At 33.9% G+C, this 12,760-nt stretch overlaps 1 protein-coding gene across 1 annotated transcript; it reads left to right on the top strand.

The window, feature by feature from the left end:
- The first annotated feature begins 738 nt into the window (after nucleotides 1-738).
- Nucleotides 739-12,026, top strand: LOC129005111 (proton-coupled zinc antiporter SLC30A2-like). Its single transcript, XM_054433920.1, has 8 exons — nucleotides 739-854; nucleotides 3,131-3,342; nucleotides 4,093-4,209; nucleotides 5,809-6,109; nucleotides 7,738-7,909; nucleotides 9,055-9,160; nucleotides 10,142-10,276; nucleotides 11,796-12,026. The coding sequence occupies exons 2-8, from the start codon at nucleotides 3,159-3,161 to the stop codon at nucleotides 11,933-11,935; spliced, it is 1,155 nt and encodes a 384-aa protein (XP_054289895.1). The 5' UTR covers nucleotides 739-854; nucleotides 3,131-3,158; the 3' UTR covers nucleotides 11,936-12,026.
- Nucleotides 12,027-12,760: the final 734 nt, after the last annotated feature.

Below are 12,760 nucleotides of genomic sequence, written 5' to 3'. Positions count from 1 at the left end.
TACCTAGAATAGATGATTACCTGAGATTTTGTAGCAAAAAATAAATGTTTTGTATATCTACGTGTGGACTGACAGGTTTTAAATTATGTTTGAAAAAAGGCCAGTTCATGTGTGAATTGTTAGATTCTTTTACCTGTGATTATTAACTAAATCAAATTAACTCATTTATTGATTCAGAGTTGACAATATAATAACTTTAAAAGTTGTATTGGCTAGGTCTTCATTCAATAAAAGTTGACTTAAGAACTCTTTACAGAAGTCTTATACAATACTAACCAATAATACAGTTTGATATACATATTAAGTAAGACTAGATCACTGTTCTTCGAGCTGATTTTATTTACAAATTCTTGGACGATGTAACAGGTAACCTTTATCAACAAATTAAGTTTATTTTCATACAATGGTGGATTTTGAAAATGTTACACGATTTAGATAACACAAAACAACCTGTTTTCAGATTTTAAAGGTATAAAGCACAGCAAGTGATATGTCAATAATGGTTAACTTCGTTTAAGTTAACGTATCTCAGAACACAAAATGAACTCACCTTCTTTGGTTTTTTACGTAACACAGATGTATGTCCACTCTGCAATGATAACACATATTCCCACCGCATATTTCTGACGATCGTACCGGGTCTGTGAGACTTTTCTCTAGGCTTTGACCTTCACTGTGAACTGATAACGAAGACAGAACAACAATAAAACTTTATTGATAACAGAGTTGTACCTGATATTATACACTCTCCGTGAGTGAATGAGGTCAGAGTTTCGCGTTCATATTGCTGTGGTGAAAAACGGATTTGGATTTTTGTGCCTTTGGAGAATGCAGCATCATCTTTAAACTTTGAAGTAAGTATTGTAGAGGATAATATTAAAGTATGTGTCAGAAAAAATATTTCGCATTGTAGTCCTATGATGGGCAAAATTCCATACAAAATCAAACATGTGGATTATTAATTTTCTTTTTTCTCAAAGTAAATTTATAAGTATCTAATTTAATATTTTATATGGCTGGGTTTGATTGGAACTACTAGACACTTTGTACGGACAGATGCAAATAAGTCTACGATTGTTTTTTATCCGTCTCTTACCGACAAAACTCTCACCTACCACAACTAACAATTAGCAAATATTATAATCGGCGTATTGCTTGACTTATTTTCAAATAAATAGATTATTTTAAAATCAGCTGTTTAGAGAATCGCCACGGCTACAACGAGAGTGTTACATGATAAAACTCCCGCCTACCACATTTTACTTTTCCATCATCGTGGCGCTTCCGTTGTAATTAGTTTTCTTCATTACTCTCAGCTTCTTGCAATTAAAACGGCATATTTATGACACAAACTTTGTGTAAGCTGTTACTGCATGAATACAGCTAATTTAGTTAACCAAGTTATTCATTTGAGAAAACTATGTGCGATGAGTAATAAGTAGTTTATTAAACCAGATAAATAAAGACGAGAAATAACAAATCAGTTTTTAAGGACCTTAAATATATTTAAACTGTTATTTTGATTCTAAATTATTTTAATTGTAATTAAGGTACTGCATGTTATTAGTTCGTAGATTGATGCCATATTTCTGTGTTTTACTTTTTTTCGAATTATTCAGCTTTTATTTCTATACTAAAATAGCATGAGGCACGATTTTTCTATTTTTTATATAACGTGAAGGTGTAAATTATTAGTTTTTGAACATTTGGTCAGATATCACTTAATTAAAGGGGTTTTTACTGAAGAGTCTGAAATATTCGGTTTAAATAATGAATTAATAAGCCATTTTTTTTTATAAGGAATAAGCTTTATATCCTGTAATGATCAATGGTTTATCCAGAGTTAATATCAAAAAGTATAAGAATTGTATCCTAACTTCACATTTGCTTTCTTATTCAATCAAACAATTTTTGTACAATAGGTAAGGTGTAGCATCGAGATATCATACAATGCCATCTAGGTCTGGCCAATTTAAGTGTGACAACCAAAGTGCAACGAGTGAGGTTACTTGAAATAAAATTAAAACATTCGTCGATCATACGTTAAAAAAGAAATATTAAGCTAGTTACTGAACTAACTATGACGCGAAATTATAGATGAGGATTGAGTTTTTTCTTGTCCAGTAAGAAGCTTAATTGTGGAAGCGGGTATATAAATTTAGTTAGTTGAATAAAGTTTAGTAGTTTAGTTTAAAGTGTCTTATTAATTAGTAAATATGAGTTAAGAATTGTATTTAGTTTTACAAATTGAATTTAGTTTAAGTTAAAAGAATAAAGTACACTTATTTCTTCCAGTTTAGTTTTCAATCAAACCAATTAAGAGTTTATTTGCAATCACAACAAATCAGATGTAAATCAAAACATTTGCTATACTTATGGTCTTATGGCTTAGTCACAAACTATAATAAAAGAAAGAATGAATTTTACAGCTCTTGGTATTTTATTTTAATATCAGATCTAAGGCTCAATTTGTACAAAATAATTTATCATATCGTCAATTCCTTTCAGAATGAATAAAACTAATGTTTTTTTTTATCTGTACATAGATAAGCAGTCCCTTTCGATTTGAGGGATAAAATTCTGATATGCGAAAACATGTCTCAGTAGCCAATTTGGTATTTATCGTGCTCGCCAACAACAATGGTTTATGGTTCGATCTTAATGTTAAGTCACAATCTTTTTGATTGTTCGAAACTGTACATAGCTGTCCGATGATTTTAAAAAACCTTTTACTAACAAATATTTTAAATAAATCTTCTATTGTTAATTTACTAACGAATCCCAGAACATTTTGCAAACGCCTTCAATTAAGTCCCTAATGTTGAGTATATACTCTGAGCCAGAAATACAACTGGAGCCAACTGACCCGGAAACTCTACTAAAGACGATATAATTTTGTTAGGTTGGTACCAACTAGAGAAATCAAATCATTGGCTCATGGTTTTATGTATGTACAATCCCACAATTTCTTTATTCAAGTTTACTAAGTACAATCATGGTACAATAATATTCTTTATCCCCTAATACAAATGGTGGCCAACGTCTCTAGTTGTATCTCTAGTTCAGTAGTTACAACATGCCCATTTAAAAAAATACTATAACATCTCACAAATGCAACCATCTGTTCCAGCCAATTTCAGTAAGACAACCACAGCAAAATGAGTGACGAAGAGAACGCTCCTCCGGTAACGACGAACTTCGAGAAGCCTCCCGTAGTCCTTGGGGTTCCTGAGAAACAGCCTCGAGACCTGGGCGTGCACAAGATAGTGTTCAACGGAAGGGATCAGCCCATCGGGGAGTACGCAAGAACTAAAGAGGGGTTGGCCGAGTCCATCACTATAGGTAACCATGGAACAAGTAGAAACAAGCCTATTAAGTTTCACTATTGTGTTTTGGATAGGGTAGATATATCGTCTAAATAAACCAACGTTGTCGAATTCACCCCCTAACAACTTACTATAAACAAAAGTCAATGCACTTAATGCTCACATATAGCCTTACGAACTGTTTGATTATCAACCTCTGTGAATATCAGGCTACATATTATTACCCCAATCATTGTTGATTGTTTTAAGAATACTAAACATGAAACTTACTATATTAGCTGCAGTAAGAAATCTAATCAAAACATATTACATTATAAAATTAATATTTCTATTAAATGAGCTTGGCAATCGTCCAGTTTGGGCTGTATAACGTACGTCAGTTATATTTAATATGATGTTAGAATGAATTCAATGACACAAAAATAATCATAAATGTATGTCTATGAAAATGCTTTTCTAAAACATTCACACATTTCACATTAACAAATGATACGATGTTTGCTTTTTCGTTAACTGTTATATTATGCAATGAAGAAATAAAATGTGTTAATGCATAACCCTTGTAAATATACCTAATAGTTTAAAACATACCTAACTGGCCTTAATAACCAAAATATATATTTGGAGAAAACAAATCTTAAGTTTAGACCCTCAATTTTGTAAAGATACTTTTAAACATTATTATACAAAAATATGTTAATATATATGCCTTGTAAAATTAAGCATGGGAAATATCGAGGTTTTAAGTCTTGTAATTGGTTTTCAGTACAAGATGAATATTGTGGGAGAGAAAAGGAAGGGGAGAGAAAAAACAAAGAAGTAAGGAACAGGCTGATCTCAGCCAGCATCATCTGTTTGATCTTTATAGCACTGGAGTTTGCAGGTAATGAACAGGTTATGACTTTAAACATCTCAGATAGGTTCTTGAGATATCTTTAAAATGTTCGAGTGCAGCTTACAAAATACGACGAGTTTTGTTTTGTATAATACTAGTTAGAATAGTGTTTTACACAACAGGTAAGTTAATAGAAATAAACTCAATATTTAAAAAATCAATTTATTTATCTAAAATACATAATTTTGTAAAGAAAGTAAGAATTTCTAGTATATTCAAATACATGTGATATATATGCTTTAGAAAGGGGAAATGAAATATTATGAGTAAAGGATAGGTTGTGTATTCTATTACATTGATTTTTACAAGACTCCATTGATCAATTACAGACTCTGTATGACCATAACACTCCTATACATAATTGAAAGCAAAGATAAATTCTAACAACGGAATTCACATCATGAACTCCATAGAGTCCAACATAGTATAGGGTGTGACCAAGAAATGTATCAATGCAAGGGGAAAAACAGCGTGTTTGCCCTCCCAGTGTGGCTTTTTACTTTATTATTTATATAATATGTTTGAATCACCCACTTTTTAAGCCATTTGAAGTTTAAATGTATCAGGGATTCGTGTTTTAGGAAAGACTGATGGAAAAGGTAATGGTTAGGTAGGTTAGGGTAACTCTAGGTCAATGCAAGTTACTACAGTTTATTTTACATGACTGATGTGATGAGTCAAAGGTTAGGTTAGGTTCGTTACCTTACTAAATGTAAGTAAAACGATTCATTCAGAGTTATTACATGTATAGACATGACTATTTAACAATTAAATCTCCTTAATTTACATTGGACAAATTTTACTAGTAGCAACATACTCTCTTCAAATATAAAGCCAAGTCATTGGTGTGACAACGTCTTACCGGCCGACCTATTGTAATAACAAACATGTAAACAAAAACATTGTACAGATAAACCATTATTAATAAGTGCAAGAGCTGTTTCGGTAGGCCGGTACTGCGTGCGGCGTTGCAACTTTTTCACCACACTATGGCGTTTTTAGCAGTTTTACATACGTTAATTGGTGGCTGAAACTTACGTTTTGCTGTCCATACCAGGCTGTCATCGTTATTTGGGGACCGAGCAGGTTTTTACATCCCTAGGGCCGCGAAATCAGCTGCCCGCTTACTTTCTTAAAACATGAATGCATATTAAATACACAATCAGTATCCATAGTATTGCAATATAATTATTTTATTGTCACCGCTGCCTAGCAACTATTTATTATTGTTTTTGCTGATTCCTCAAATTATTTCTTCACATAACCTTAAAGTTGTAGTTGTGTTGACTATCAGTGTGCATTATTATTGTGGTGAATAGTGGTAATAGGGTATAGTGTGGTGAAAAATAGCGTTCGTACCACGGACCGAAATGGTTTTGCCGCTCTCGATTGTTTTAAGTTCTCAACTTCGTCTCGAACTTAAAAACTATCTCGAGCCAGCAAAACCTCACTTCGGCCCTAGGTACGAAATATACTATTGTCTCGCCGCGGCCTTTGGAGAAGGCCATGGTAGCAACCCTTTTCTGGAGAATATCCTATTGCCGATTCAATGTTATTTGCATACTAACAAGTCTTCCATTCTTGCAGGAGGTTACTTCTCCAACAGTTTGGTGATTGCGGCCGACGCCGCCCAGTTGCTAACTGTCTTCTCTACTATGATGGTGTCCTTGTTCGCTATCCGGGTGTCAGGCCGTCGGCCTAATTCGGCCTCAGGCTTCACCTGGTACCAGGTGGAGGCCGTGGTAGCTCTAGCCTCCGTGCTGGTCACGTGGGTCCTCACCAGCATCGTCATGTACGTCGCCTACCAGCGGCTGGTGAAGGAGAAGTTCGAAATCGACGTTGACATGATGTTGGCCACCTCGGCGTTCGGTGTTGTAGCTAACTTAGTGTAAGTAAAGAAATTTCCCACCATTTTAAAAGATTTTCACCATTGTACTATTAGAACTAGCTCTGTATTAAAAAAAAACCTTTTGGAAAATTGGTGAAGTGTTACATAGCTAACATTGCTTTCCTGCAATCCTAAATGATTCATGATTTTAAAATAAGGTATTTTAGAGTAATTGTGTTTTTAATCTATAACAATATCCCAACAACAAAATCTATAATTATTATTTAACCCAGATTATATTCAGAATCGTTAAAGCCATCGCTATTAAGTGGAATTACAGATTTTATCCTTCTACTTAAAAAAGGTCTTTTTACTAAATAAAACCTTGCTTTGGGTGAATAACTATAAAGCTCCCACTGCATGAAGTAGGTCCCTACTAACACAATTTATTTACAATAGGTGTTGCTTGGTCAAATACGACTTACACAAATACCTATGCAGGTAAGACAATCATCTTAAACTTCCTTAAACATCCTCAATAAAATTATTATGAATATTTCATTCGCCATCAAACGATGTTCTTAGTACCAAGATTACCTTAGAGTTTAGGAATATTAAAAGTAGTTATCTTAAATAATCTTACCACTGAGAGAATGTAATTTCTGTAGCAATCCTAAATCATTTATTCATTCGTTAGCTTACAGGTTATAATTAAATTATAATCAAAAAAAGTCCATCGGTGTATTAACTGAAATGCAAGGTATGAAAATCTTTATTAATGAGATAGCTTGAGAATCAACAGAGTTGGTTGTCACTTTTGCAAAACAGATAGTATAACATTTAATTTAAATATCTGTTGCCAAGTGGAATGAGCTTTAATCTAGAGTATTACACTTTTGTGTAGGAGGTTTAACTTTGATCTAGAGAGTTTAACTTCTTTCAAGAGGGTATAACGTGAATCTGGAGATTTTAAATTTAGTTTATGAATTTTAGTCTGTACGTTAGTATAAATGGTCAAACTTCGTTCCAGAGGGTTAAACTTCAACCTAGAGCGTTTAACTTTAACCTATAGGGCTGTAATTTAGTCAGCAGAGTTTAGCGTTAGCCTGAAAGGTTCCACATTGCTCTAGACGGTATAGAGAATTGAACTTGACCCTACAGGGTTAAACTTTATTGTATAGGTGTGTATTCTAGTCTACAGAGGTTGATGTTAGTCTAACGGGTTAAACTTTAGTATAGAAAGTTGAACTTTAGTCTACAGGGCTTAAAGTTACCCTAAAAGGTTCCACTTTACCTTAGGTGGTCTACAGAGTTTAACTATGTTTAAAAAATCCATAGAGGGTTAAACTTTAATCTGAAGGGGTGTGTACTTTAGTTTACAGTTTAAAGTTAGCCTAAAGGGTTGAGCTTTTGTTTAGAAGTCTAAACTTAAATCTAGAGAGGGTAGCCTGGAGGAGTCATCTTTAGAGTGTTTAACGTATACTCTCAGCAATATGGGAGTGCCCATGAATGTATTTACCTGGCGTTCCCATAATGCTAAAGTTAGAAGTGTATAGGGTTGAATTTTAGATGGTCAAAGCGTAGTCTAGAGGAGTGAGCTGTAGAAGGTTAAACTTCAGTGTAGAGGGCTTAATATTAGGTTAGGGGGGTTAAAATGGGTTAACTTTAGTAGTTGATCGTTGTTCCAGGATGGGGATGGTTCTCCACAACAACTGTCACGTCCGTAGCTGTCACGGAGTCCACGACCCCGCGGAAGCTCCCATCGTAAACGTCAACGTCCGAGCGGCCTTCCTCCACATCGTCTGTGACTTCCTCTTCAGTTTGGGGGTGTTTATCACGGCGCTCTTCATCGACTGTTGTGTGAGTAACCTATCAACCTCTTAAAAGATCACTATCAAGTAAGATTTTTTTAAGTTGAAGCTCTGTGTTTCTATGAGAGTATCTTTAATCTAGTTCTTCTTCAGTTCGGGATGTTCTATGAAGGTACTTGTGATCGAGTGTTGTATGAATATAATCCTGTAGAACTCCAAATTTGGAATATATCTCCAAGAGCATAGCTATCAAGAAATCTTTCTTCTAAGTTTAAATTCTGCATTGCTGTGTGTTTTTAATAGACTTCTTGTTCAGCTTAGGGTTTTTTTATCAAAGTACTCGTCATCGTCTGTTGTGTAACAAAATATCAACATAAAATGTGAACATATCTCCTTTGACATGGCTATGAAATAAGATTTCTTTTAAGTTTGTGTTCTGTTTTTATTCAGTGTTTTGGTATAAAACGAATTGCTTTCTCAAAATGTAAGTAAAAAAGCCAAATGTATGTGGAAAAAATAATATGGTGTTTTTTATGCCATATAGACAGCCGTTATTTACTCAAACGTGCCGTCAACTTTAAATGAAAACTGGGATTAATTTAAAAATCTTTGTTAAATTCTAAATATGTCTGTAGAGGCTAATTTTGCAGCTATGTTTACCAAAGGGGTGTCAAACAAAACTTTAGAATCTCCTCTTTCAATTAATTCTCATTCCATGATACTAGATTGTATATAGATTGTAATAGGTTGTTTTTCATTTATAGATTTTAAAAAGTGTAACAATAACTTAGAACCACCCTGTATTATAATCTCACTATTTTAAATAATAATTTTAAATACGATGAAACATAATGTTACTTGATTCAATCTACAATAAAATCATAGGTAAATTTGATCCAAGCGTAGTTCCCAACTCAATGCATTCTTAATAGGTACTTAATAGGCCCTTGTATGTTATTACATAAATATGCAAATAGAATATCAGATATCAATTCAACTCCCATAGAGACAAGACGACCTGATTCCAACTTCAATTTATGCTGCATCATAAATCATCCTTTGATTTAATGGTGTAGTAATTCTTATGAAGCCCAATATTGATATCTGAGACGATTACAGGTGTATAATCTACTTAGCTGCTCTTCTTCTGTTTCCTCTGATGTATTGTTTTCTAACAGTTTGATTATTTTTCAGCCCGAATGGCACATAGTAGATCCCATCGGTACCTTGGTGTTTTCCGCTATGGTGCTGGTTATTACTCTGGCTGTTTTGAGAGATGTTGTCAACGTTCTCATCGAGGGTAAGCCTGAGGATTCTAAAACAAAAATGAAGAACCATAGCCTGCTCTAATACAAGGCCGCGGTGAAACTATTGGCAATACCGCTGTCCTGGCAAATCGGAACAGCTGTCGTACTGGTTTATAACGTTCATACGTTTGTTTTTACTGTTATTGCCATGGCAATAGGCCGGCCGGAGCGTGGTTGCCACTCACCAACGCCACGGATATGTATTAGAGGAGGCTATGGATTAACCTGTTGTTTGAGCAAGTAATCAATTAATGACACATTTATTATTGTGGAGTAGTCTGACTGAGTTGACCCGTAAGTTTAAATAATGTTGAATGTTTAGGAATGGTTGAGATTATTTGAATTTTTATTTGGAAAAAGTTGTATTCTCAAGTTAAATGGTGAAATTAATTTAAATCAATACAGTAAATCTTTTCTCAAGCCTAAACCAATATAGAAAATGTGAGGGTGTGTTCCTTCTTCCTCATTATCAGGGTGTGTTACTATTGTCCATATGATTTTAAGTTCATCTCCAGGCTACATGGAAATAAGGTACAGAGGCAAAATTCAATGGTACACTTAAGTGGTGCCTAGCACTAGTCACTGGTGTCTAGATTAAAGTCCAACAACTCCCCTTTGTCTTCATGTACCACAACGCTCGGTAGAGGAAGACTCTGTACCCTGCGCGATAGGAATTTTCGCACATCATTTGCCGTTCCGGCTCTCCCTTGCTCGTCACAAGTTTATTTTCCACACAAAACACCGTACTAAAACTGAAAGAACACGGTCGTCTCATAAGCAAGATACCTCTGTACCGTACTTCTCTGTTGCTAGGCCTAGTGGTCTCGGACTTCAATGTGGAAGGGACAAGTTCGATTCCCAGCACATCCACAAAAGAGAGGCTTACCCGCTTTCCATTAAAAGAATTGAAATTTATTTCATACAAAACGCAATTGACAGAGAACTAGTTATACGATTATGAAATTTGTTCATAGGAATGCCTAAAGGAGTTTACTTCAACGACGTCCTGAAAACATTCCTGACCATTGATGGGGTTCAACAAGTCCAGGACTTGAAGCTTTGGGCTCACAGCCTGGACAAGATCGCACTGTCTGCTCATCTTACGATCCGTGAGTATAAACAAGAACATTAGTTAGGCCTTCCTATTTAGAGGAAAGGCTCCTTTTTTGTCCCGTACACGTTTGTGTTCAACTCAGTGTTTGCGTAGATGCATCGCTGCAAGCATCCAAAAGTCTGCCGCTATAGTTTGTTTAAATTACAAAGGCGGTCAGAGAGGTGGCCTATTTCTATGAATGAGGTTTGTCTTCATTGGATGTATGTAGGCCACATTCCCGAGCGCCTTCGTTATTGAATGAACATAACCATAACCTTTGCAAAGTTGACGGCAGGGCATTTTCTTAGAGACCAAGAGAGATTACCCTGGTCGCAACAACCGACCGTACTTTGACCGTGGAAGCCACCAAGATTACGTTGGAGTCATTTACATATTGGATAAATCAGGCTTAAAATAAGATATTTTACCACCTATGAACTATTTTGAGAACGCACAACATTGTTTTATCTAGAACTATTTAACATGATTGGCCACATTCGTACTTAGGGTGGGTTAACATTAAATTTGTAATATTTTTTAAACTTTATCTTAATTTCATTAATTAATTTTGCTTGTTCAATATCACATAACGATTGTTTCAGGAAAATGTAATCAAAATAATCCAATAAATACTTGATGGATGATACAGTACTCCTTAAAATACATGGTGTAGAATTATAAATTAATCAGTTACAAAACATAAATGGCAAATATGATCAAAATGGAATGAACAGCGTCTTATAAATCCACTTTGGAATTGAAATTGCATCAGCTATGCAATAATTGTTTGATTTGTGTTATCTCATTTCAATGGAGAATTAAAATCTAATTTGAACTACTCGTATAACTCTATGCGCAAAAGCTATGGCGATTAAAGTTGATTTAATTTTCTTTAGTGAAGTTATTAAGCTATTAAACGTATACGATTCCGAAAAGTCCTGGACCCATTTATACTCAACCTATCGATTGTCGTGAGTTCAGGTATTATATTAATCGTCAAGTTCCTATGACATGCCGTACATTTACAAGTATATCAACAATCGTAAGTAGTAATATTTCCTCATATTTTTTTAATGGTAAAATGAATTCATCGAGTGTGAAATAAGGTTGTAAAAATTAAGGATAATCATCAGGAGATGGAAACAAACTACTAATTTAATGGCATACTTGTCCTAGAACTTTGAACGTAAACATTCGTACGTAAACAACTACATCATTTGTGTAGCTGCTTTTAACAGTCTTGTCTCAAATTATGTCAACTGAAAAGAACTGTTATAATTTCTTTGATTTTTTTTTTTAATTAATCGGAAAAAATTTCCGGAAATTTCTTGGTTTTTTCCATTCTCTAATGTATTTTTAAATCGTGTTTGGGGTTTTATTAATTGTTATATACCTTGTTGGACATATTTTTCTTAAGCTCTTTGCTATTTTTTCTGTCTTTTTTATAAGTGAGCTGTACAATCGACCTTACACTGTAGGTAGTGTGATCTACTGTTGTGTGTTGTACTACATTGTTTGTGTTTGGGAAAAAACAGGTCCAGGAGTCGATCACAACGAAGTCCTCAAACTGGCCTCCAGGAGAATCCACGCCAAGTACAACTTCTACGAAATGACATTGCACGTCGAGGCTTTCCAAGAACAAATATCAGCTGATTCTACATTGGAAAAGAAATGAGGCGTGTTTAATGCTTCACTTTTGATTCTGATTTGTGCTATAAAATAAATTGTACCTGGATTTCAATAAATAACTGTTTAGCCATACAATATTTTTGTGTATTATTACAATCTCGGTTATATGCTAGAGTTATTGGGCCTTGGAATTTATTTTCGCAAATTCTAGTAACTGAACGTAGCTGAGAAAATAATTTTGAAACTGAAAATTGCATTCATTTGGTCTAAATTTTTTTTTTTTTAGAATCAGAGCTTAACTTATTGTTTTATTTCTTTTATATTTGGATTTCTTTATTTACAAAGTACAATTTTTTTTTATCAGTGGACATACTAATAGCTACAAACTAACTTATCATATACTCTAGTATATGATAGCCTACTCAGTACCCAGTTTAATTAAATTTAACATATCTCTGCTAATCCCTCAAATCCTTTCAATGTAAAGATTGCTTGAATATTATAGAGCAATAAAACTGAACTATTTAATTTCAATATCCAAAAGTTTGATGGTTTAAATTTAAAGGATTGTGTACTGTACGTTAAAATTAATTTTAAGATGGTTACTCCTACTTACTTCTAATAAGCGCTGAACTAAAGTCTGATAATTCTTTACAACAATTGTAATAATGTTGTATAACAAAAGCTTATAAAATTGAAGCAAAAGTCTTATAATATTGTACCGCAAATCATATGGAAATACATAAGTTTGGAATGTAAACAATTATATCTTGAATCACATGCACTATTCATTGTTAAGAGAAATTTGTGATTTTTTTACTTTAAATCTGCATGGCCTGTAATATTATATTAATTTACTTGTTAATAATTA

This window comes from Macrosteles quadrilineatus, unplaced genomic scaffold (assembly GCF_028750875.1).
Source record: "Macrosteles quadrilineatus isolate MER2022 unplaced genomic scaffold, UCM_ALF_1.0 Scaffold_16__1_contigs__length_3527350, whole genome shotgun sequence".
NCBI lineage: Eukaryota > Metazoa > Arthropoda > Insecta > Hemiptera > Cicadellidae > Macrosteles > Macrosteles quadrilineatus.
This window is presented reverse-complemented; position numbering and strand designations above follow the sequence as displayed.

Coding starts and splice junctions, on each gene's coding strand:
- LOC129005111 (XM_054433920.1), top strand. CDS start 3,159: ATGAGTGACGAAGAGAACGCTCCTCCGGTAACGACGAACTTCGAGAAG. Junction 3,343..4,092: donor GGCCGAGTCCATCACTATAG/GTAACCATGGAA, acceptor ATTGGTTTTCAG/TACAAGATGAATATTGTGGG. Junction 10,277..11,795: donor GTCTGCTCATCTTACGATCC/GTGAGTATAAAC, acceptor GGGAAAAAACAG/GTCCAGGAGTCGATCACAAC.